This window comes from Ovis aries, chromosome 24 (genome assembly GCF_016772045.2).
Source record: "Ovis aries strain OAR_USU_Benz2616 breed Rambouillet chromosome 24, ARS-UI_Ramb_v3.0, whole genome shotgun sequence".
In the NCBI taxonomy this organism is placed as follows: domain Eukaryota; kingdom Metazoa; phylum Chordata; class Mammalia; order Artiodactyla; family Bovidae; genus Ovis; species Ovis aries.
In genome coordinates, this window is record NC_056077.1 from 133,231 (window position 1) to 160,546 (window position 27,316).

The window sequence follows — 27,316 nt, forward strand, 5'->3', positions numbered from 1 at the left end:
AGGTTACTGGATCCCATGACAACAAGAGAAACACAGAAAAGGTACCTAAACCCTCCACGCGAACACCACGCGCCTGGATCACATTTCTCGGTAACAGACAGACTGGGGGCCACTCACTGAAGTACTTACACGCAGTTTGAGGGTCATGGGCTTAGAGCAGTTTCCATTAAGCACCCCCAGGTGTTCACTACGAGATGATCCTGTATCACCCTAGAGAGTTGGAGGTTCAAAAGGGAGGAGATATATGGGTACCTATGGCTGATTCAAGTTGGTGTTTGACAGAAAAGAAAATTCTGTAAAGCAATTCTCTTTCAATTAACAAATAAACTAATAAAAACACAAAAAGAAGGTGATCTCTCCTGGACTCCCAGCTTTTCAGCTGGTCCTGGGTGTGAGGACAGGTAGGACAGTGTAGGGAACAGATTAACCCCTCAGGGTCCAGACAGGTCTCACTGATACATCTGGGTGTGTGATTAAGCTAGGGGAAGTTATAGGAGACGTGCATGGCCACCCACTCCAGGATTCATGCCTGGGAAGCCCCATGAACAGAGGAGCGTGGTGGGCTACAGTCCACAGGGTTGCAAAGATTCAGACATGAGTGAGCATGTACGCAGGCAATGCTTTTTAACCATATAAAACTCTGACTTCTTACAGAAAAAAAAATGTATATACAAGAATTCAAGAAGCTCAAAAGTCAACTAGTTACATAAATAAGTGCATCACCCTCCGAACAAGGCAGCAAGTGTACAAATCCAGGATGGCTGGGTGGCTGGTACCTTCTCATCCAGGGCCTTCTGGTGCTCAAAGAGCAATCTCAGCACCCTGAGCACCTCCACCTCGCTGGTCATGCTGGCTGGGGACTGTGCCTGCTGCTTGTCCGCCGTCAACTGGAAGGATGGCTGGTACCGGGAAACCAGGAACTCCAGGTGGTCCAGCAGCAGCTGCAGGGCGGGGCCAAAGGAGCACCTTTAACCTCCTGCTCGAATTCAGGCCCGATAACTCCTCTGAGCCTCACGCTATAGCCAGAAACATGCTAAGGCACATCGGAATCCCACCAGTTTGGTCGAAACTTAGAGTGGACTTCCCCAGGGGCCCAGTAGTTAAGACTCCACACTTCTGCAGGGGTCACAGGTTTCAATCCCTGGTTGGGGAACTAAGATCCCACACAAAGTGTAGTGTGGACAAAAATCTAAGTTAAGAGCACTCCCCCCTCAAATGTACTAAAATTACATTAGCTCTCATCATAAATTTGAAACAAGGTATGAGAACCCCAAACTGATCCACCCAGGTCTGCTCAGTGGGAAGATGTGAAAAATGACTTGAAAATCAGACAGAGGTTAAGGACAGCAACACGGAGGCTAGCGGTGACCCACACGGGGCAAATGTCAACACGTGAGAATCCCCATTCTGACCCTGGTGTTGTTAATTTCGGCCTTGAGCACTGATATTTCTTCTTCTCGTCTCCGAAGATGCTCTCTAATTAGTTGTATATTCTTCTCCTAAAAAAACAAAGAAATGAGAAACTAAATGCAAACATAATTTAAAAAGACAGTGAGACTGTCAAGACTGGCCCTGTCAAGTCTCTCCAGGCTCCACACAAAGGCTTTCCTAGCCCCTCCAGAGAAGAGGGGCTCCACTGACCCCAAGACCACACAGACCACTATAATTCAGACTGGCCTTCAGCCTCCCCCTCGACCTGGCATTCACACGGTAGGGGAGAACCTGGAATCCAAGCCTGCCTTCTCAAGGCCCAGGACGTCTGAGAAGCTTTCCAAAAGATAAACCTAACAACAAAGTGGATAAAGAGATTCTTAAAGGACACACAGACCAGTGACCTAGAGCCACTGGGGAGAAGGAAGAAAAAAGGGAAGCCACCAGGCTTTAGAGTGTTCCTCTGGGAAAAAGGCAGATGGCACCCCAAGGCCATCTGTTAGCCTGACTCCACAGAAGCCACCCAGTCATTCAATCCACTGGATAAAATGTAAAATTGATGTTATATGTATTTTGCCACAATTTGCGTGCACGCGGGGCCATCCACATGGTGAACTTGCTCAAGCTGACCACACGTTCTATTTTTCTCTGCAGAAATTAAAAAATCCTGGGCTATGTATCCCCTACTACACACTGAGTGTGCAGCACCAGGAACAGTGCCCAGCACTCGTGAGAGGCATGTAGCAGACATGTGTAGCTATGAGGGTGTATGTCAGACACGGAAGCAGCAGGTACCCGTGATTAAAATACTGGACACACTGCTCTGTGCTTTGGAAGATGGGAGACCTTAATGTGCTTAGCCTTTCTACTTCAAGGACTGACTCTCTAGCTCGATCGTCATGCCCCAGAGACTACTCCAGCCAGCATATGCTTTCCTTGGAAGAAGGGAATCATTAAGGGGCTTAGCGTTTCTGCGTCAAGGACTGACTCAGTAGCTCAGTCCACGTGCCCCAGTGATTCCTCCAGCCAGTGTTTCCCTTCTTGTGGGTCCCCGCCCACCCTCCACACAGCACCTGCACAGCATCTTACACGGTAAACTCTGGGGTCAACACTGCGCACTAAGGCCAAAACGCCCAGGCTGACAGGGCCCACAGCCATGCTAATGAAATGAAACACAACCCCGACGCTTTGCCGGGTGAGGGCCAGTCCGACGGGCCCAGCTGCGGGCTGCTCTCACCTCAGGCCCCTCTCCTTCCAGGACTTGGGCAGAGGCCAAGTTCTTCCTTGTCTTGGCCTGTGCCTTGGGGTTGCAGCACTGGAATAACGCCCACAGGTGGGCCCTTCGGCGACCCATCCTTGCGGATGGGAGCAGCCCCCCGCTCGGGGGCAACCGTTGTTTCACGGTAGGATACCTCGGCTCCCGAGCTAGCACCACCGATCTCTCACTACGACCACCACTATTCACACTACGACCACCGCTCTCACACAACTGCTCTCACACACCACTCTCACACACACCGCTCTCACACTAGGACCACTGCTCTCACACTATGACCACCTGCACCGCTGTCTCAAGGAGAAATGGCACCAAGGCTCCGCCTCCAGCACGTCTCCCAGGAGCCCGGAACCGGAACCGGCTCAGTCACAAGGGGCTCCGTGGTAACAGGGGTGCTGGGCTCAGGCCCACCATCAAGGGTGCAGAGAGGGGGGAGGGGCTGCCAGAAAGACGACAGGGGAGTGTGGGGTGCGGGAGAAGGAAGGCCGTGCCCACGGCTCAGGCCCCCTGTAAAACATGACCCTGCAAGGTACTGGGTCACAGTCGAACTGACCAGTATAAACTGCTTCAGAAACCACCACCCCTGGGAATGAGCACGTCTTCTAAGTGGGCTTCTGCCCCCTCTAACCCCTCAAACAATCCTCCAGGGAGGCTACTGAAAGGCACCCCTGAAGTCAAGGGTGTCCCCAGATCCCACCCGGCTGAGGAGGACTCACCACGCTAGCTGCCCCTCACTCTCACCCTGAGCTCGGTCCTCCCTGTCAGACTCCCTCACTCGAGCTCAGCAAGGGCTTGACCAACCTCACTCTAGGCCCTTAAAATGAACCCACAGTGGGTACAGGGGTTCATTCAACCTGCCGTAAACTCACCCTCTAACCTTCCATCCTGGGCTGCCAGACAACTCTGATCCATGGGGGTAGCACGGTGGAGGTTCAAGGGTGGCCCTGCCTTGAGCCGCGACAGCCAGCGCCTCCCAGACACCACCAGGTGCTGCCCCACCCTCCGCCCCCGAGTCTTCCACCCCTCTCCTGGCCCCACTCCCACCCTCGAGGCTCTCCACTCACCAGGGCACAGGTCCCACTGCTCCTGGCTCAGCCCGGACCTCTGCTGTCACTTGAGGACCTCAAGTCCCCAGGGTGCTTGGGGTCCTATATCCACCCATCTCAGCGATTACACACTCTGGGAGAGACAGAGTGCAGTTTAAGGTCCCGCCCACAGTTCACCCTGAACACGTTCTGTTTTTGGCTTTATCTAGTGGAGTTCTCTGAGATGTGTTTTTTAAACCTCAACTGTTGCTTTCAAAAAGACCTTAAAGTCACTGTGCTCAACTTTAAGAATAAAATCTTCAGTTTTAACCTTAAAGTGAAACTGGAGGGAAGACTAAAAGCAGTCATTCTTTCAAACTGAAAAAGAAAACCCACATGTGACTATGTCCCAGAACACAGGTCACGTCACCCCTCCCTCCTCAGCCTTCTCCTCCACCACCAGCAGCCTGGCATTGCAAGGCCTGCCCTGGGCCGGCAGGGGCAAGGGAAGAGGGCAGACCGGCCCCTCTGTCTCCAGGCCGCGTGGGCCGCTTGCTCCACCTCCTTCCCAAGTTCATGTGGCACTGAAACAGCCCAGGCAAGCTGGGGGTTCTGATCAGAAACACAACCGTGGGTACCAAGCAAGGACCCCTGGTTCTTGTTTTCCCCGGTATCAAATAACCGTGATCAATACAATTACTGGGCCTGTTACATGTGGCTTCAGATGACAGAAGGCCCCCAGGGTGTCCCCACTTCCAGTGACAGACTCAAACAGCTTGTAGGTCAGCCTACCAAGAGCTAGAAAAGTGAAATACAGTATAAAGAGGTCCTTAGGCAGCCACAATCCAAGATTTCAAACAAAAGGGAAGCCCAGTGAGGGAGCTAGAGACTGAGAGGGCCGCTCCTTCCCTCGGGGCATCTGAACAAAGCCCACTCTGCGAAGAAAAGGCAGGGAAAAAGTCAAGCAGAGGGGGCTGGCTAACACAGCTCTGGAAGGTTCCTTGGGCTCGGGAGACAAAAATTCGAGCGCAGGCCTGATGAGTCAATTCGGATGTCAGAAAACGTACCCAACACTCTTCTCAAACCGGCTGAGCACTGAGTATTAGTCCTAAGATAATATATATTTAGAATCCTAGAAACCTTACATGAAGAAGCACATGATGTAACTCAATCACCTCTTTCTCTCTCATTAGAGGCAAAATTTGATTACTTAGCTTTAGGCCTGAAAACTCATATTAAGAGTTCTTAGGAAGCATCTATCAAGAAATGTAATAAAATTTCAATTATTCATTCTTTCTGGTCTCTCAAATATAGGTTGGTGTTTTAAAAGCCAGTAGCAAATATTTATAATATTATAATATTATGTTATATATAATATAAATAATAATGATATAATAATTAAAATGTAATTTTGTGTAGAATTATTGATACCACAAAATAAAAAAGGAAATGGCATTTTCAGTCATCAAGTATTTACAGAATTGACTATGTGCTAATCACACACTCCTTGTTTCCAGTGACATTGGAACTTTTCTTAAAAATGTCTTTTCTTCTCAATCTACACATTCCATCCGCAATGCCATCATCTGCTAACATATAGAACATGCTTCGAAAAAATACGAAAAAGACGTTCTTGCATTTAAAGACTTCACTGTCTACCAGGGGAAAGAGACAAGTAAACAGAAGTTATCTATAATGCATAAGTACTTTAATAAAGTGAGCAAGTCACTTAGCATTTCTAAGCCTCAAATAAGATAGATGTTTAAGAACTCTAAATTACACAGGGAACTTGAATAAACCATTTCTAACAGCCATGAAATTAAAACACACTTACTCCTTGGAAGAAAAGTTATGACCAACCTAGATAGCATATTCAAAAGCAGAGACATTACTTTGCTGACTAAGGTCCGTCTAGTCAAGGCTATGGTTTGTCCTGTGGTCCTGTATGGATATGAGAGTTGGACTGTGAAGAAGGCTGAGCGCCGAAGAATTGATGCGTTTGAACTGTGGTGTTGGACAAGACTCTTGAGAGTCCCTTGGACTGCAAGGAGATCCAACCAGTCCATTCTGAAGGAGATCAACCCTGGGATTTTTTTTGGAAGGAATGATGCTAAAGCTGAAACTCCAGTACTTTGGCCACCTCATGAGAAGAGTTGACTCATTGGAAAAGACTCTGATGCTGGGAGGGATTGGGGGCAGGAAGAGAAGGGGACGACCGAGGATGAGATGGCTGGATGGCATCACGGACTCGATGGACGTGAGTCTGAGTGAACTCCAGGAGATGGTGATGAACAGGGAGGCCTGGCGTGTTGTGATTCATGGGGTCACAAACAGTTGGACACGACTGAGCGACTGAACTGAACTGAATTGAACTGAAGGTCCTCTCTAGATCTAAAATTCTATGATTATCTGATCTCTTTAAATTAAAAGGTAAATCACAAAATATTCAGTATGCAAAAAAGAAAAACAGACCAACTAAGAGATGAAACTGTTTGTACAAATGCATGCAAATGTTTTTTCAAAACTGTTAAAACTCCCATTCTAAGTATCACTGAAATTTCCACAGACACTGTCTTTAATCAACATCTTCCCCTCAATCCTGCAGACTTCTAAGTAATCAACAAGCAACTATTTTGTGGTAACAGAAGTAAACTGCTTAAAAGCCCATGGCTTGAACTCACAAAAGTGATCTTTTAGAAGGAAGATGTTAATAGAAACGTGTGCATGACATTCTTACTACAATAAATTTGTTCATTAGCTTCACTTCAAAAATTTAATGTTCAGGTTTTACATGAAGAGTTAAAAAAAGAATCTAAGATTAGCTTTTTTCACTGTTAAATGTTTTGAAATTTAGAACAAGGTTTCCCTTACCTGAATGGACATGGAATGTGATATTCTCTGCAGAGTTCTTGTATCCACGTTGTTTCCCAGATGCCGCGGGAAGCTTGCTCAAAAAGTAGCATCCAAGTACAACCATGAGTGGTATGAGATACAGAGTGCTGAAAACACCAATCCAGATCATAAACTCCACCAGTTTATACTGGTTCTCCTTTTCAAATGGAATCTCAACTCGCACTCTGTTTAGGGATATAATGCCAGCTAAAAGGAGTGAAACCCCAACTACCACACACAGGCAGAGGGGTGCAAGAACAAAATACCTCAAGGCAGCAACATCGTAGAGGCCAACAAAACACATGCCACTGATACCGTCACCTTCAATTTTATTCATCGCTGAAAGGATGACGGTCAGCGTTCCAGGGTTGCCCCACGCTTCGGCAGGAAACAGCAAGGCTTTCTTCTCGATAGCTTCACTACCCCACTTTGGCACAGCTGCCAAGAACCATGTGATGGTAAGAATCACCCACCAATGCTGCCAGCCATAGTGAAAAAATAGAGTATCATGGAAAGCATGATACCAGCTTTGTTACGAGATCCTTGGGTCACTGTGGAAGCCTTAAACTGTGCAGGGCTGGATGCACGGCAGGCGACTCGGTCCTCAAGCAAAAACCCAAGAAAGAAAATTAATGACACCATCATGTAGCAGGCAGCATACATTATAATGGGTCTTTCAGGATACCGGAATCTTATCCCATCAATCAAAAAAGTGAAAAAAGTAAACAACGTGGCAGAGAGGCAAATGCCTGAAATCAATCCTATGAAATACCGAGCAAATGAAAGCTCTCCTCTCCTAAAGTACATCTTTCGACAAGGAGGTGAACAATCACGCACGTGCAAAAAGGAACAGCCAAGATCAGGATCGATTTTCCACTCTCGGGGACACCAAAAGCCACAGTCCCTCTCCACTGTGGGAGGATCAGTAGGATCAGCGGGATCAGTAGGATCGCCAGCTAAATTCAGGGCCACCAGCCGAGGAGACGGCTCACCACAATCTGGGAACCTAAAAACACAGGACAAGAATCATTTACTCCTTGGGAACCGAATGATTTGGATTTCCACATTTAGCAGTTGTGGCTTATTTATGCTTATGTCCTTGGAGAACATTACCATATGTTGAAGAAATCATGCAAATATCTTGCTTGTGGGTCATACAATGAGATATTCCACAGTTGGCAAAAAAAAAGAAGAATGTATACTTAATTTTGTTTTGGCTTCAAAAATATCACTCTTTATTAAAACAGGCATAGCCATGAATAAATAGTGTAATTAATGCTATTTATTTAGGACACACAGTTTATAGGAAGATTTCAAACTATAAATAAGTATATATAAAGTAAGCATACATAAATAAAAAGCTCCAGTAGAATAGTAGCTACAGGGTTTTTTTTTAACGTTTAATTACAAGATAGTCCTCAATTTACCCTAGACTCAAATAGAACTTTCTTAAAAATAAGAGGTAAAAATCTTCCCTAGAACAAGAGGGCAGAGGAGTCGGTGGACGTGGGGTACATCTCTGTCCAAGGACACATCAGGAAAACACCTTCAGAGACAGAAGTGCATGCACAACACCAGCTAACAGGGGGCAAGAGGACCTGAGCAGCGGAAAAGAAGATAGAGAACCACGCAAAGCTCGGTATGACGAAGGAACTAGGGGAAAAACAGGAGTGTCAGAAGGACTGGACCTGCCCTCGTCGGGTGGGGGAACTGAGGCAGGGGTCCAATCCGCGCATGGGCCAACTGGCTGAGTCAGAGGAGAAACACTTAGGCTGAGAGTGAAACAGCCGATCTGTGGCAGCCTAAATGGAATGAGAATCAGACAGTCCTTGCCGCAGCCATACACACCCCGGACAGGGACACTGGTCCCCTGGAAGGCGCAGCAGCCGGGAGCTGGAGTTTAGGGATTGTGGGGCCGTTCCAGGGCGAGGGCTGCTGTTGACTGTGGAGAGATGGACTGAGGGCATGTGAGGGAGAAGAGACGGACTTAGGGGATATGAGGGAGGAAAGCCAGGCAGCCACGGAAGCAAGGCGATACTGCTGAGTCATGGGTAGGGGACGGAGCCATCACCATAGCCTCTCTCTCCCCACATGCCAGCATTGGCAGCTGAACAATAGAGAGAGGCTGGCCCATCAAACGCCTGACACACGGCACTACAGAGCAGGACCCCTCTCAGGTGCCACTTTAAGTGCCAGGCGCGCCAACCTACAGACTAGGATCCCAGCCAGGAGGGCCCCTCTATGTGCCTGACACACCCAACAACAGAGAAGGACCCCAGGCAAGGTAGCCAGCCCTCTAAGTGCCTGAACAGGTGGAGCTACAGACACGCCTTTTGATCACCAGCTACAAGAGGCTTGAAAAAAGACTGATAGGGACATAACTCCTGCAGCGGAGGCAGGCCGTGTCCTTGCACACTTGCTGCCAGCGTCCCCTAAAGCCAAGCAGCTGGGCCACCTTCATGCTCAACTCTCACTGGGGCAGAGCTGCCACAGGCAAAAAAAGTCTTGCGTCTATGCCCGCTTCAGTCATGTGCAGCTTTTTGCCGCTCTCTTATCTGTGGCCTGCCAGGCAACTCTGTCAGGGAGGAGGGGGTTCTCCAGGCAACAACACTGGAGCGTACCACCCAAGACTGGTTGCCATACCCTTCTAGAGCACTGTATTTCCTGCTGCCCTCTCAGCCAACTCCCCTGAGTACCTGGTGCTGCCAGAACCCCTGCGGCCCAAGCAGCTGCACCACCTCCACACTTGGCCCTCACAGGGGCAAACCCACGTCCTCCAGGGCAGCCGCAGGAGCAAACCCCAGTGGATGACCCACATGGATAGGTGGAAATGAAACCACAATTGAAACCCAGGGGCAGTGTGGCTAAGGAAGAAGACCTAAAACCTCACCACCAGCTGTACAAGCTGCAGATTAAATCCACACGATCAACTAGGAAGACTCTGTCTCTGTGGAACAGATAAAAGGTCACTGAGAGCTCCCACAAAAGAACACTACTAGTTCTGATAGCTGTGGACACCGGAGGCAAGAACACACAGGAGTAGGACCAGATTAGACTCTGAGCTGCCCCCGCAGCAGGTCCAGAGATCAGCACAGGGCTGGAGGGCATCCGAGGGAGGGAAAGTGGGCTGTGACCTCCAGTCAGGGAAAGGACGCTGACAGCAATGACTCGAGAAAAACATTAATTATTCTTATTTTTTGACTTGTTCTGTAGATTCTTTTAGATTTATTTTTTTCTATTTTCTCTTCCCCCCCCCCCCCACCCCCGTTGTAGCTGTTGATTTTACTGGCACTATGAAATCCAATTGAGCTTTTGAGCTTTATTTTTTCTAGTCACATTTTTTATTGCTATAAACCTCAGCCTCTACGTTGGGCTTCTGCAGTTCGGGGAGTTTTCCTTTTCCTTTTCTCTTCAATTTTTTAAACCTACTTTTATTTTTTCTATATTTATTCCTTAGTTTGCTTTTCCTATGGTTCTTTTCCCCTTGCAGTTAATCTTTAACGTATATAAATCTTCTTTATCTACCTTTGCATATCCTTTCATTTGTTTCTTTCTGTCCTTTCCTCTCAGCAGAGTTGTCACTTTTAGTTTCAGTGCTTTATTCCCTAGTCGGCACTGCACTCTCGTTTTCTTTTCCAGTTTGTGCTTTGCCTAGTTTTGTTCTGGTAGATATAATTTTTGGGTTCTTTTGTTCACTGGGTCAGTCTATTGTACCTTATTTTTGTTGGACTTTTTGGATTTGGTCTGTGGGTGTGTATATATATGTGTATATGCAGTCACACTTTTTAACATTGTTATAAACCTCTGCCTCTGCATTGGGCTGTTGCAGTTCTGTGGAGTTTTCCTTTTTCTTTCTTCTTCCATTTTTTTCTTTTCTCCTCTTGATAATTTTAATTTTTTTAAACCTATTGTATTTTTGTATATTTATCCCTGTCTTTGCCTTTCCTCCTGTTTTTTCCCCCTTGCAGCTAATCTTTAATGTATATAAATCTTCATCTGTCTCTATTTAAATCTCCATATCCATTCTTTCTTTTCTTTCTTTCCTTTCCTCTCAACATGTTTGTTAGCTTTCTTTTCATTGCTCTGTTCCCCATTTGGCACACTGCTTTAGTTTTGTTTCCAGTCTGTGCTTGAGTTAGTTTTGTTCTCACCTGGTAAATTTAATTTTTTATTTCCTTTGTTTGCCAGATCAATCGACTGCACTTTATTTTTGTTGGACTGTTTTGACTTTGCTCATGGGTGTGTATGTATATGTGTATATTCCATGATTTTCACTATTATTTGTCTTATTTTGTAACTGCCGTTTGTCTGGGGTTCATCTTTGGTTTCTCATTGTTGGATATTTGTTTTAATCTCACTTAATGCCATAACAAACCACTTGTGGAATCTTTATTTCTGACCAGAGATCAAGTCCTGAACCTCTGGAGTAGGAGCACTGACTCCAGACCCTAGACTACCAGAGAATAGCCGTAGGGAGTATCAAATAGTGAGAATCACACAGGAAACCCCTTGAACACAAGATCCAGCATTGCCCAACCACCAGAAGCACCCTGTGCAGGTGTTTAGCCTCAGCTAAACAACACACAAAACACAAGTACAAACTCAGTCATCAGCAGATAGGATTACCATCTCACTCAGCCTTACCCACGAGAGGAAACACAAACAAACAGAAACTCAGCACAAATTTTAGGTGGGCAGAAACCAAAAGAAAGAATTCAACCTTCTTCAATGAAAGAATTCAACTTCGCTTAAAGCCTCGGAAAAGGAGACTTCAAACACAACAAGTTCAGAAAAAATTATGAAAAGGCAGAGAAATACTACACAAATGAAGGAGCAAATGAGAAACACAGAATTCCAAATAAGTGAAGAGGAAATAGACAAGTTACCTGAAAAACAATTCAGAATAAGGATAGTAAAGAGAATCAAAAACCTTGAAAACAAAATGGAGAAAATGCAAGAATCAATTAACAAAGATCTAGAAGAAGTAAAAGAAAGAAAAAAACTGAGGATCGTCTCGGAGACCTCTGGGACAACAGCAAAGGCACCAACATTCAAATTAGAGGGGCCCCAGAAGAATGAGAGAAAAAGAAAGGGTATGAGAAAAATTTTGAGAGAATATAGCTCAAAACTTCCCCAACGTGGAAAAGGAAACAGTCAATCAAGTCCAAGAGGCTCACAGAGTCCCATACAGGATCCACGCAAGGAGAAACATGCTAAGACACACACTAATCAAAGTCACAAAGACTAAACACAAAGAAAGAATATTCAAAGCAGCAAGGGAGAAGCCACAAGTAACATACAAGGGAAACCCCATGCACTTGACAGCTATCTTTCAGCAGAAACTCTGCAGGCCAGAAGGGAATGGCAGGATATATCGCAAGTACTGAAAGGGAAAAATCTACAACCAAGATTACTGTACCTGGCAAGGATCTCATTCAAAATTGATGGAGGAATAAAAAGCTTTTCAGACAAGCAAAAGTTAAGAGAATTCAGTACCACCAAACCAGCTTTACAACAACTGTTAAAAGGACTGATACAGTCAAGAAATAGAACCGAAGAGAAAAGATCTAAAAAATCAACCCCAAACAATTAAGGAAATGGCAAGAGCAACATATAGAGCAATAATTACTTTAAATGTAAATGGGTTAAATGCTCCAACCAAAAGACACAGACTGGCTGAATGGATACAAAAGCAAGACTCATATATATGCTGTCTACAAGAAACCCACTTTAGACCTAACGACACATATAGACTGAAAGGGAGAGGATGGAAAAATATATTGCATGCAAACGGGAAGGAGAAGAAATCTGGAGTAGCAATCCTCATATCAGACAAAGTAGACCTTAAAATAAAGAAAAGCACAAGAGATAAGGAAGGACACTACAGAATGATCAAGGGATCAGTCCAAAAGGAAGACATAAGAATTATAAATATCCATGCACCCAACATAGGAGCACCTCGATACCTAAGACAAACACTGACAGACATCAAAGGAGAAACTGACAGTAACACAATAGTAGTAAGACTCTAATGCCACACTCACACCAATAGATAGATCATCAAAGCAGAAAATTAATAAGGAAACACAAGTCTTAAATGACACATTATATGAGATGGATCTCATTGATATCTTCAGGACATTCCATCCAAATGCAGAAGAATACACCTTCTTCCCAAGGGCACATGGAACATTCTCCAGGCTAGACCACATCTTAGGTCACAAATCACACCTCAGTAAATTTAAGAAAACTGAAATCGTATCAAGCATCTCCTCTGACCACAACGCTATGAGACTAGATATCAATTACAAGAAAAAAACTGTAAGAAACACAAACACACAGAGATAAGCAACATGTTTCTAAATCACCAACAGGTTACTAAAGAAGATAGAAGGGAAATAAAAAATTCCTAGAAACAAATGACAATGAAAACATGACAACTCAAAACCTATGGGATGCCGCAAAAGCAGCTCCAAGAGGGAAGTTCACGACAAAATAATCCTACCTCAAGAAACAAGAAAAATACGGACTAGACAGCCTGACTTTACACCCAAAGCAACTGCAGACAAAAGAAAAGCCCCAAAATTGGTAGAAGGAAGGAAATCACAAAGACCCAAGCAGAAGTAAATGAAAAAGAAATGAAAGAAACAATAATAAAGATGAATAAAACTGAAAGCAGGTTCTTCGAGAAGATAAACAGAACTGCCAAACCTTTAGCCAGATTCATCCAGACAGAGAGAGAGAAGAATCAAATCAACAAAATCAGAAATGTAAAGGAGAGGTTACCTCAGACAATGCAGAAATACAAAGGATTATGAGACTATCGTGAACAACTATGGTCATAAAATGGATAACCTGGAAGCAATGGACAGGTTCTTAGAAAACTTCTATCTTCCAAGACGGAACCAGGAAGACATAGAAATTAGGAACAACCCAACTGCAAGCACTGAAATTGAAGCTGTGATCAAAAATCTCCCAAAAAAACAAAAGCCCAGGACCAGATGGCTTCAAAGGAGCATTCTATCAAACATTTTGAGAACATCTAATACCTATCCTTCTAAAACTCTTTCAAAAAACGCAGAGGAAGAACACTTCCAAACTCATGCTACAAGGCCACCATCAACCTGATACTAAAACCAGACAAAGACAATATAAAGAAGAAAACTCCAGGCCAGTATCACTGATGAACAGAGATGCAAAAGTCCTCAACAAAATTTTAGCTGACAGAATTCAGCAACACATCAAAAAGCTCATACACCATGATCAAGCTGGGTTTATACCAGGAATGCAAGGATTCTTCAGTATATGCAAATCAATCAATGTGATACACCAGATTAACACATTGGAAATAAGATCATATCATCTCAATGGATGCAGAAAAAGCCTTTGACAAAATGTAGTGCCCATTTATGATTAAAACTCTTCAAAAAACGGGCACAGAAGGAACCTTCCTCAACACAGCAAAGGGCATATATGATAAGCCTACAGCAAACGTTCTTCTCAATGGTGTAAAATTGAAAGCATTCCCCCTACGATCAGGAACAAGATAAGGGTGTCCACATTCACCACTATTATTCAACAGAGTTCTGGATGTCCTAGCTACAGTAATCAGAGAAGAAAAAGAAACCAAAGGAATTCAGATCAGAAAACGAGAAGTCAAGCTCTCACTGTGTGCAGATGACATGATACTCTACATAGAAAACCTGAAGACAGTATCAGAAAATGACTAGAGCTAATCAGTGAATTTAGCAAAGTTGCAGGATACAAAATCAATCCATAGAAGTCACTTGCATTTCTATATACTAACAATGAAAAATCATAAAGAGAAATTAAGGAATCAATCCCATTCACCATTGCAACAACAAAAATTAAATATCTAGGAATAAACTTACCTAAGGACACAAAAGAACTCTACACAGAAAAGTATAAGACACTGATGAAAGAAATCAAAGATGACACAAACAGATGGAGCCATATCCCATGTTTCTGGGTAGGAAGAATCAATATTGTGAAAATGACTATACTACCAAACCCAATCTACAGATTCAATGCGATCCCTATCAAATTACCAATGGCATGTTTCACAGAACTAGAACAAATATTGGAACAGAACAAAATGGAAACAGAAAAGATCCCGAATAGCCAAAGCAGTCTTGACAAAGAATGGAGTTGTAGGATTCAACCTTCCTGACTTCAGATTACACTACAAAGCTACAGTCATCAAGACAGTATGGTCCTGGCACAAAAACAGAAATATAGACTGATGGAACAAGATAGAAAGCCCAGAAATAAACCCATGCACCTACCGGTACCTTATTTTTGAAAAAGGATCAAGAATTTACAATGGGGCAAAGACAGGCTCTTCAATAAATGGTGCTGGGAAAACTGTTCTTTTCACATTAAAAGGAAAATTTTAAAACATACACTAGAGTTCTTTGACCTCTGAAATCACATGATGTAACCAGAACTAACACTGTAAGCTGATATTAAGGACACAGAAAAAATAGTGGCCCCAAACATAAAACCATACTAAAATTATCATCATAACCACAGGAATAGATCAATTATCCCAAGAATTGTACATCTGTGCTTTTGACTACCAAATATTTTTTTCACATGTTTATGTAACCAGTTTCAGAATCATTGCTGATTTTTAACTAATCACATATTTTCACCACAAGGCCTTTCCACTAAGACTCAATCAATTTACTTCTACATTGATAGAAAACATTTTCCAGAAGACTTGTGTACACAACGAAGTCACAAAACCAAGAGTCACTTAGAGAAACTGGTGTGAAAAGAAGTTAACTGTGTAAGGGATGTGATCACTGACACAAAACTGTAGGTGACAATCACTTTACCAATTATGGTAATATATAAAATAACACTACATGTAATATTTTATATACACTACATGTAATAAATATACCATATATTTATATATAGTAACATACCTATACGCAACCAGCACTTCCAAGCATGAAGAAATAATTTTAAATTAATAACTTTAAATTAAATCAATGTGCCCATCAAGAACAATTTCAAAATATGGGGAAAGTTTTAAAGTGTCTATTGAAGGCTACTAGAGAACTACTGAACTAGACAGACCAGGAATCAGACAGCAGGGAAGCATGCAGAGGTGGCCTGCCTAAGTGCGGCCACTTGTCCAAGGAGGCATCTGCTGAGCCTGGGTAGAAGGTGAGAGACTGAGAAGCACGTTCTGCCCAGGCTGAGGCTCAAGAACCAAGAAACCAGCAGGGCTCTGGGAGTCGAGCAAGACCATCTGTAACGGAATCACCTTGCTTTCCCCCCTGAAACTAATACAACACTGTTAATAGATGATGCTCTAATATAAAATGAAAATTAGAAGAAAAAAAAAAGACTACAGACAAAATTCAAAACAAAAGTGACAGATGGGTGAACAGGGAAGTTCCTAGGTTTGGGCCCTTCAAGATATTTGAAAATTCTGGAGATGCACAGGGCAGGAGGTTAAAACGCTAAGCACAAAGTCTCTGAAAAGCAGAGTGGAGATTTTGGCAGTGTTATCAGTATGAGGAAACATAAATTAGAGGCTCAAGCCCAGCTAGGGGAAATGAGCATAACTCACTCGCAGCTGGAAGCCCCTCCCCTGAGTGACCACCCTTCAGCAGTGGGGGCAAAGGACAGGGAGGCAGAGACCGATCAAAACTGAAACCCAGCCTCAACTCAGCTCAGTCCCAAGACTGTACATGAGAAATATGTTTGAGAAAACAAAAGATGAAGGATTCCAGAAAATGGAATCTATCATAAGAAGGGCCAAAGGGAAATTCTGTAAGTGAAAGACATAAATGATGACATGAAGAGCTCATTAGATATACCAGAAGAAAGAACTGGCAAAATGGACAACAAGGCAATAGAAAATATCCAAACCAGAAGCACACAGATCAAAACCTACTGAAAAGTACAGAAAAAAAGCATGACAGATGTGTAAAACACATGAAAAGGTTTAGGATATACATAACTGGAATCTCAAAAGAGGGAAGAAAGAATGAACAGAGGCAATATATAACAAGATGATGGTCAAGAATTTCTCAAAACTGATTAAAGACAACCCATATTCAAAAAGTTATGCAAATCCCCAGAAGAATACATACAAAAAATACATCTAAGCATATCGCATTTAAACTGAGGGGACAAAAAGAAAAATATCGTAAAAGCAGCCAGTGGCCGGGGAAAAAGATACCTTACCTTCAACAGAACAACTATTGCTGGACTTTGGAATGCTAGAAAACAACAGAATGACTTATTTAAAGAGCTAAGAGAAAACTGCTCACCATAATACTATGGTCAGCAGACATACCCTTTAATAAGTGAAGGCAAAGTAGACACATTTTCAGACAGGCAAAAACAGAAAAATTACTGGCCCAAACCTACACTAAAAGATAAAAATAATCTAAGATGAAAATTCAAAAGGAATTAAAAGCCACAAAAGAGGCAAATATGTGGGAAAACAGAAATGAACATTCTCTGTAAAAACAAAAAATAATACCTTCAAAGACATATAAAATACAAAATAATTATGTATAATAGTAAAATGATAAAGACAGGGGTCAGAGGAACACTAATGGGAGAGTGACCAAAGTTATTATTTTTACTAGAATACTGTAAGTCAAGAGTACATATCATAATTCCTGGGGTAAGCAATAAAACAATGCACAACGAACTTGGTAATCAGAGAGAGAAATACAATACTACAAAAGGAGTCAAGACAGCAGAGAGAAAAGGAAAAATGGTTTGGAAAATCTGAAATCGAATAATAAGATGGCAGATATTAACCCAAGTACATCACCAATTGCATTATATATAAATGAACTATTGACTACATAAGAGAGTAAGATTGCTGGACTAGGTACAAAAATAAATTTGCTGATAGGAATGTTAAATGAGGCAACCACTATGGAAAACAGTCTGCTGACTGTTCAAGCAGTTAAACGCAAAACTGCCACATGATCCAGCAATTCCGCTCCTGGGAATATACCCCAAATAATTTTAAATCATGTCTAAGCAAAAATAATCCTGCTTATTTAACTTCTATGCAGAGCACATCATGCAAAATGCCAGACTGCACAAAACACAAGCCGGAATCAAGATTGCCGGGAGAAATATCAATAACTTCAGATGTGCAGATGACACGAACCTTATGGCAGAAAGCAAAGAAGAACCAAAGAGCCTCTGGATGAAAGCGAAAGAGGAGAGTGAAAAAGTTGGCTTAAAACTCAACATTCAAAAACTAAGATCACGGCATCCCGTCCCATCACTTCCTGCCAAATAGACAGGAAAACAATGGAAACAGTGACAGACTATTTTGGGGGCCTCCAAAATCAATGCAGATGCTGACTGCAACCGTGAAATTAAAAGACACTTGCTCCTTGGAAGAAAAGCTATGACCATCCTAGGTGGCATATTAAAAAGCAGAGACATTACTTTGCCAACAAAGGTCTGTCTAATCAAAGCTGTGGTTTTTCCAGTAGTCATGTATGGATGTGAGAGTTGAACTGTAAAGAAAGCTGAGTGCCAAAGAACTGATGCTTTTGAACTGTGGTGTTGAAGAAGACTCTTGAGAGTCCCTTGGACAGCAAGGAGATCAAACCACTCTATCATAAAGGAAATCAGTCCTGAATATTCATTGGAAGGACTGATACTGAAACTCCAATACTTTTGCCACCTGATGGTGTTACAACCTCACCAGAGCCATGACAGGCTCAGAGAGGTGCACTAGGCCAAAAATAATCCCTGAGTCATGCTTCCCTGGGGATGGTAACTCAGGCCAATCAGAGAGATGGTAACTCAGGCCAATCAGAGGGATGATGACTGGCCAATCAGTAAATGCCAGGAAACCCCTTCAGCCAATCAACCCTTGCCAACTCCCTGTCTTTCTTCTAAACTTATAAATACTCCTGTAAATCTGGGCTCCAGGCTCTCGTCAAGACTCCACTGCGGTGGATGAGACGGGAGCCCTGGCTCGAGCTGGCAATAAAACCCCTTTATGCTTTTGCATTGCTGTGGACATATTCTCTCAGTTTTGGGGACTCGGACTCTGGGCATAACAATGGGAAGAACTGACTCATTTGGAAAGACCTTGATGCTGGGAAAGATTGAAGGCGGGGGGAGAAGGGCATGACAGATGATGAGATGGTTGGATGGCATCACTGACTCAATGGACAGGAGTTTGAGCAAGCTCTGGGAGTTGGTGATGGACAGGGAGGCCTGGCATGCTACAGTCCATGGTGTCGCAGAGAGTTGGACACGGCTGAGCGACTGACATGAACTGAAGAAAAAATGTGCATAGGAATGTTCGTAACAGAGTAGTGTTATTCACAATAACCACAAAGAGCAAAATAAAGCCAAAACAAGCAATGGAAAGGAAATAATAAAGAAGAGAAGTCCATGACACTGAAATCAGAAAATCAATTTTTAAAAAAAATCACGCAACCCAAGAGCTGGTTCTTTGAAAACTTTAGTACAATTGATAAGGTTCTAGTACGAATGATTTAAAATGACAGAGAAACACAACTTAACCTGCCGGGAGCCAGCGTGAGGAATCCCACCCATGACAAGGTCATGCGGAAGGAAGCCTGACAAAACGCAAGGACGTGATCGGCTTCAGGGATTCCCCCTGGAAATTCCTGAGCATCCACTCACCAAGACCAGAATCTGCCTGCTTTACTGTGTTATGCTTTCCACCTACTCTTCTGTCATTAACCGGGGACTGTCCCCCCACCACCTTTTTCTGGAAAAAATTAGAGCTTTTAGATAATAAATCTCCTGGGCATAATACGAGTGTTTCAATCCAAAAACCCCTCTGACGGCTTTCTAGCCTGCCTGCAGGCCTCGTACAGTTGCACATGTGATTGTTTGAGGCCTCCTAACTGCAGGAGGCACAGGAAGCTTAAAGCATCCTAGGAATGTAGGGGCTTCCGAGGAGTCAAAATCATTAGAATAGGACTGATTAAAGGTTTCATTTGTTGAGCCAATACTTGCTGCCAAATTTTCATATCCTCTGTCTTTAGATATAGTTGGTATATAGAAAAACAGGCAGCAGACCTGGTATTAGCAACATTAGATCTTTGAGTTAAGTACTTTCTTTGTTATAACCCACTGCACCTTTCTTCTACAGGAATGCAACTTTATTTAGTACTTTGAGGGTGATGCAGAGTAAAGAAAACATACTTCTAGGGAAAGGGAGTTTTCTGGTCGGTAGACAATTATCCAGGAAGAGAGCCATAAAAATGTTAAGAAGCCTCTTGGCCAGAAGATAATGTAAACCACCTGAGACCTTTTGTATATGGGAGGGTATGCAAAAAGAAAGCCTTGTCTCAGTGAGGATCAGGACTGCTGCCCCTGCATAACTCTATTACTTTATGAACAACTTGGGGTATATAAGCTGATTTTGAAACATAGTTTTTGGAGTCTTGCACCGATGCTGGGCTTCCCCATGTCATTCTTTTCTTCTTCTGGCTGAATTCCCATCTGGAGAAGGGAGGCTCACCACGTCTACTTATTTGTCTTCTAAGATCCGTAAGAGAGAGAGCCAAGGCGGGGCACTCTCCGATATTCAAACGGACACCGGTGGCCTGACGTGGATGGTGCAAGTTCCTTGTCTGGAGTTTTATTGGTTTTCCCCGTAAGCCAAGTTATTCAGCCTCCTTTCCTCCACCTAAATTTTCCTACCAGACTATTTCTTTCTAATCTAATCTTATATCTCTAAATACCTAAGTATTCCTCGCAAACGCCATCCTCGCTTCGAATTCCCTGGATCCACTGGGGCTGGACCCCGGCATTAACCAATATCAAGAATGAAAAAGAGGATATCACTAGAGACTGTACCAACATTAAAAATCTAAGAAGGAAGGACTTCCCTAGCGGCCCAGTGGTTAAGAATCCGCCTGCCAATGCAAGGGACACAGGTTCGATCCCTGGTCCAGGAAATTCCCTCATGCTTCACAGTGACGTGCCCGTGGGCCACAACTACTGAAGCCCACACACTCTACAGCCCAGGCCCTGCAACAAGAGAAGCCACCACAATGAAAAGCCTAAAACAAACAGTAGCCCCCACGCTCTGCAACTAGGCAAAGACTGCACGCAGCAACGAAAACCCAGCACAGCCAACACTAACTTTCACTTTCCAATAAAAATGTTAAAAATACCTAAGTAATATTACAAACAACTCTATGCATATACACCAGACAATTCAGATGAAGTAGACCAATTCCTCAGAAGTCAGACTGCCAAAACTCACCCAAGATCAAACTGATAATCTCAACAGTCCTATACCTAGTCAACAAATTGAATTTGTAGTTTAAAATCTGCTGAAAAAAGATATTCAGGCCTGATGTTTTCATTGGTAAAATCTAACAATTTTAAAAGAATACCAATTCTACACAATCTCTTCCAGAAAACAGCAGAGAACTAATCCAAACAAATTCTATGAAGTCCGGATTACTTAATATTCAGTTCAGTTTAGTCGCTCAGTCCTGTCCAACTCTTTGAGACCCCGTGGATTGCAGCAAGCCAGTATCCCTGTCCATCAGCAACTCCCAGAGTTTCCTCAAACTCATGTCCATTGAGTTGTTGATGCCATCCAGCCATCTCATCCTCTGTCATCCCCTTCTCCTCCTGCCTTTAATCTGTCCCAGTATCAGTCTTTTCAAATGAGTCAGCTCTTCCCATCAGCTGGCCAAAGTATTGGAGTTTCAGTTTCAACATCAGTCCTTCCAGTGAATATTCAGGACTGATTTCCTTTAGGATGGACTGGTTGGATCTCCTTGCTGTCCAAGGGACTCTCCAGAGTCTTCTCCAACACCACAGTTCAAAAGCATCAATTCTTTGGCACTCAGTTTTCTTTCCCGCTCAACTCTCACATCCATACATGACTACTGGAAAAACCATAGCTTTGACTAGAGGGACCTTTGTTGGCAAGTATGTCTCTGCTTTTTAATACGCTGTCTATGTTGGTCATAACTTTTCTTCCAAAGAGTATGTGTCTTTTAATTTCATGGCTGCAGTCACCATCTGCAGTGATTTGGCAGCCCACAAAAATAAAGTCTGTCACTGTTTCCCCATTTATTTTCCATGAAGTGATGGGACCAGATGCCATGATCTTAGTTTATTTTCTGAATGTTGAAATGATCTGAATAAGAAAGTGATCTTCTTTTCTGAATGTTGAGCCTCAAGCCAACTTTTTCACTCTCCTGTTTCACTTTCATCAGGAGGCTCTTTAATTCTTCTTCACTTTCTGCCATAAGGATGGTGTCATCTGCATATCGGAGGTTATCAATATTTCTCCGGGCAATCTTGATTCCAGCTTGTGCTTTCTCCAGCCAGCGTTTCTTATGATGTACTCTGCATAGAAGTTCTATAAGCAGGGTGACAATATACAGCCTTGACGTACTCCTTTTACCATTTGGAACCAGTCTGTTGTTCCATGTCCAGTTCTAACTGTTGCTTCCTGACCTGCATACGGATTTCTCAGGAGGCAGGTCAGGTGATCTGGCATTCTCATCTCTTTCAGCTATGATTCACATAGTCAAAGGCTTTGGCATAGTCAATAAAGCAGAAATAGGTGTTTGTTTTTTTTTTTTTTCTGGAACTCTCTTGCTTTTTTGATGATCCAATGGATGCTGGCATTTTGATCTCTGGTTCCTCTGCCTTTTCTAAAACCAGCATGAACATCTGGAAGTTCATGGTTCACATACTGTTGAAGCCTGGCTTGGAGAATTTTGAGCATTACTTTACTAGCCTGTGAGATGAGTGCAACTGTGCAGTAGTTTGAGCATTCTTTGGCATTGCCTTTCTTTGGGATTGGAATGAAAACTGACCTTTTCCAGTTCTGTGGCCACTGCGGAGTTTTCCAAATTTGCTGGCATATTGAGTGCAGCACTTTCACAGCATCGTCTTTTAGGATGTGAAATAGCTCAAGTGGGACTCCATCACCTCCACTAGCTTTGTTCATAGTGATGCTTCCTAAGGCCCACTTGACTTTGCATTCCAGGATGTCTGGCTCTATGTGAGTGACCATACCATCGTGATTATCTGGGTCATGAAGATCTTTTTTGTATGGTTCTTCTGTGTATCTTCACCACCTCTTCTTAATATCTTCTGCTGCTGTTAGGACCATACCATTTCTGTCTTTCTGGAGCCAAACAATCTTGCTATTCCATAGCAAGGAGAGATAGGAAAGCCGTCCTCAGTGATCAATACAAAGAAATAGAGGAAAACAATAGAATGGGAAAGACTGGAGATCTCTGCAAGAAAGTTTGAGATACCAAGGGAACATTTCATGCAAAGATGGGATAAATAAAGGGCAGAAATGGTATGGACCGAACAGAAGCAGAGGATATTAAGAAGAGGTGGCAAGAATACACAGAAGAACTCTTGAATATTAAAGCAGAACAAAAGGGTGTTAGTCACTCAGTCATATCTGACTCTCTGCGATCTCGTGGACTGTAGCCCGACAGTCTCCTCTGTCCATGGAAAGCTCCAGACAAGAATACTGGAGTGGGGTGCCATTCCCTTCTCCAGGGGATCTTCCTGACCCAGGGATGGAACCTGTGTCTCCTGCATTGCAGCCAGATTCTTTACTGTCTGAGTCACCAAGAAAGCCCAACAAAGATAATACAAAAGATGAAAACTATAGACTAATACCACCCCCTTAAAAAATGCAAAAATCCTTCATAAAATAGTAGGAAATCAAGTCCAAAAATATATTAAAAGTATTACACAACACCACAACTTAGTAGGATTTGTTCCAGAAATCCAAAGCTGGTTCAGTATTCTAACATCAATGTAATCCACCAAATCAACAGGCTAACATAACGAAGAGAAAAATCACATGATCATACCAAATGATGCAGAAACAGCAGTCATGATGTTAAAGTTTTCAGCAAACTATAGAAAGTACCTTCTTCAACCTGATAAAGTATATATTAAAACACCCTACAGTAAACATCATACTTTGTGGTGAAACACTGGATTTCTATCTTCAATGCTGGAAACAAGGGAAGAATGCCTAGTCCCACCACTCATATTCAGCAGAGTACTAGAAGTCCCATCAGCACAAAACAAGAAAAGGAAATAAAAAGTGTAGACTGGAAAAAGAAACCTGTCCCTGATTGCATGTGACATTACTGTCTACATAGAACGTCCCAAGGAATCTCAGAAAAACATTTTTAAATTAATAACAACAAAAAAAAACTAATAAAATTTAGTAGTCCTAGAACGAGTACGTTCAACAAGGTTGCAGAATACGAGAAAAACATACCTAGAAATTTAATTTCTGTACACAATTGTGTTTTTATATATCATGAACATGTAGAAACAAAATTAAAACAATACATTTATTTTTTAACAAAGAAACACCTGGGTATATACTTCACAAAACATACATGTCTTCTGTGCTGAAAACTATAAAACGCTGATGTCATTAAGGAAGATATAAATAAATGAACAGATATATGTTTTATTAGTTTGCTAGGGCTGTTGTAACAAAGTCCCTCAAACTGAGTGGCTTAACAGACAGAAATTGATTGTGTCACATTTCTGGAAGCTAAAAGTCTGAGATCAAGGTGCTACAGAGGATACGCCCTCTAAAGGTGATAGGGCAAGATATGTTCCAGCTATCTTTCTCAGTGTCTAGTAGCTCCGTGCCTTGTGGCAGCACAAACCTGACCTTCACACAGCATTCTCTCCATGCTTCTACACGTATCTTCCCTCTATGTGCACCTGTGTCCAGAATTACCTTTTATACGGACACCTGTCATCCTGGAACACGAGTCCCTCACTACTTCAGTATAAATCTATCTTAACTAATGACGTTTAGAATGACCCTATTTTCAAATAAGGTCACATTCTGAGGTACTGGAGGTTAGGGCTTATTAGGGGGGCTCAAGGGACTCCCCTGATGGCTCAGACAGTAAAGGATCTGCCTGCAATGCAGGAGACCCAGGTGCAAGCCCTGATCGTGAAGATCCCCTGGGCAAGGGAATGGTTACCCACGCCAGCATTCTTCCCTGGAGAGAATTCCATGGACAGAGGAGCCTGACGGGCTACAGTCCATGGGGTCACAGAGAGTCAGACACGACCAAGCGGCTAACACTTTCACTTTTCAGGGGGACTCAATCAATCCATAACAGCACTGTTTATGGATTGGAGATTCAACATCTGACCTCTAGATTTAATAACATTTCTGTCAAAATTCAGTAACACTTTTAGTAGTTAAAGACAAGCTTAGTCTAGATTTTATATGGAAAAAAAAGTAGAATAAATGAAACAATTTTGAAAAATAACTGGGGAAAATCTTACTGTCCAATTTTAAGACTTACTGTATCAGTTCAGTTCAGCTCACTTCAGTCGCTCAGTTGTGTCCGACTCTTGGCGACCCCATGAATTGCCACACGCCAGGCCTCCCTGTCCATCACCAACTCCCGGAGTTCCTCAAACTCACATCCATCGAGTCAGTGGTGCCATCCAGCCATCTCATCCTCTGGCATCCCCTTCTCCTCCTGCCCCCAACCCCTCCCAGCATCAGAGTCTTTTCCAATGAGTCAAATCTTCGCACGAAGTGGCCAAAGTATTGGAGTTGCAGCTTTAGCATCAGTCCTTCCAAACAACACCCAGGACTGATCTCCTTTAAAATGGACTGGCTGGATCTCCTTGCAGTCCAAGGGACTCTCAAGAATCTTCTCCAAAACCACAGTTCAAAGGCATCAATTCTTCGGCGCTCCAAAAATCAAGACACTGTGGATTGTTGGTGAAACAGGCACAAAGATCAACAAGAAAGAACAGAGAACCCAAATATAAACCTATACAAGGACAGATAACTGATTTTTGAGGAAGAAGCAAAAGCAGTTCAATGGTGGAAGGATAGATAGCCTTTCCAACAAATGGCGCTGAAGCTAGTGGATATTCACAGGCAAAGAAATGAAACTCACTTTATACAAATTAACTCAAAATTGATCATAGATTTCAATGTGAGACATAAAGTTATAAAACTTCAGAGAATTTGCAGTCCCACTGAAGAATTCTTATAAATGACACCAAAAACGCAGTCCCTAAAAGGAAAAAAAACTTGGCAAACTGGACTTTGTTAAAATTTAAGACTTCTATTCTCCTAGACTTTGTTAAAAGGATGAACAAGCAAGCTATAGACTAGAATAAACTATTCACAAACTACATTTCCAACAAAGGATTTGTATCTAGAATATATAAAGAACTCCCAAAGCTCAAAAGTAAAAAACAATTCAACTGAAAATGAACAATAGACATGAACAGACATTTCATCAGAGAAGATGTATGAATGGCACATGAAAAGATGTTCAATATTATTAGTCATAAGGGAAATGCAAATTGAAATCACATAAGATATCCCATCATCTGAAAAAAGCTGAATAAAAAATAGTGAAAATACCAAATGGTGGTAAGAATGCTGAGAACATACGTCTCTTGTACACTGCCGGTAGAACGTAAAATGGTAGAATTTCTATGGAAAATAGTTGAGTAGTGTCTTAAAAATTCAAATACATGCTTATCATGTAACCCAGCAATCACACTCCTGGGCATTTATTTACACGAAAGGAAAATTTATGTCTGCACAAAAACCTGTACATGAATGTTCAGAGCAGCTTTATTTCTAATAGCAAAAGCCGGAAACAACTCAGTATCCTTCAGTGGGTGATTAAACAAACTGCAGAACATCTCTATCACGGCATACTACTCAGCAATTAAAAACGGTCACTTCTGGTACATGAAGCAACTTGCATGGGTCTCCAGGGTATTATGCTGAATGAAAAAAGTCAGTCTCAAAAGATTATACACTGCATGAAGCTATTTATATAACATTCTCGACAAAATTATAGGGACAGAGAAAAAATTAGTGGTTGCCTGGGAATAGGAAAGGGTGGTAGGGAGAAAGGAAGCACAAGAAAGATGTGGTGATAAAAACAGTTCTGAATCGTTTTGGTGTTTTGTTTTCTTTTTGCCACGCTGCGGGTCTTGTGGGATCTCAGTTCCCCAACCAGGGATCTGAACTCATGCCCCCTGCAGTGGAAGCACAGAATCCTAAACACTGGACTGCCAGGGAATTTCCACAGTATCTTAACCAAAGCGATGGCTACATGAACTTATACATGTGATAAAAATGCAAAGACAATAAAAATGCATGTACATGTGCATATCCAGACACAAAAATGGGTACATGTAAAAACGGGTGAAATATGATAAAGGGCTAAAGAGTATACCTATGGTAACCGTCCTTTTTTTTTTTAGATCACCTGTGCCTTTAATTTTTATTTATTTATCTGGCTGTGCTGGGTCTTCACTGCTGAGTGCAGCCTTTCTGTAGCGCAGTGAGTGGGGGCTACTCTCTAGTTGCTGTGTGCGGGCTTCTCATTGCAGCAGCTTCTCTTGTTGCAGAACACAGACTCTAGGGCATAGAGGCTTCAGTAGTTGCGGTACATGGGCTGAGCAGTCCCGAACCATGAGGCATCTTCCTGGATCAGGGATCAAACTGGTGTCCCCTGTACTGGCAGGAGGATTCTTCACCACTTGACCACTAGGGAAGTCCAAGGTCCCAGGTTTGACGCTAATGGCTACATAAGATAGCAAGGCACCGTGCCCCCGCTCCCGCCCCCGCCCCTGGTGAAACTAGCTACAGTAT

At 42.8% G+C, this 27,316-nt stretch overlaps 1 protein-coding gene across 3 annotated transcripts in view; it reads right to left on the reverse strand.

The window, feature by feature from the left end:
• Positions 1–11,052, reverse strand: part of LOC114112008 (liprin-alpha-1-like) — a 42,253-nt gene extending 31,201 nt beyond the window's left edge. Inside the window, exons 1-4 of one of the 3 annotated variants that reach the window (XM_060405832.1) lie at positions 6,604–11,052; positions 1,413–1,499; positions 777–941; positions 130–210 (exon numbers count right to left, since the gene is read on the reverse strand). In XM_060405832.1, coding sequence (XP_060261815.1) covers positions 130–210; positions 777–941; positions 1,413–1,499; positions 6,604–6,615 — 345 coding nt within the window. In that variant the 5' untranslated portion in view covers positions 6,616–11,052. The remainder of the gene's footprint in view (positions 1–129; positions 211–776; positions 942–1,412; positions 1,500–6,603) is intronic. The other 2 variants (XM_060405831.1, XM_060405830.1) reach the window with 2 other exon arrangements.
• Between the last annotated feature and the right edge of the window lie 16,264 nt (positions 11,053–27,316).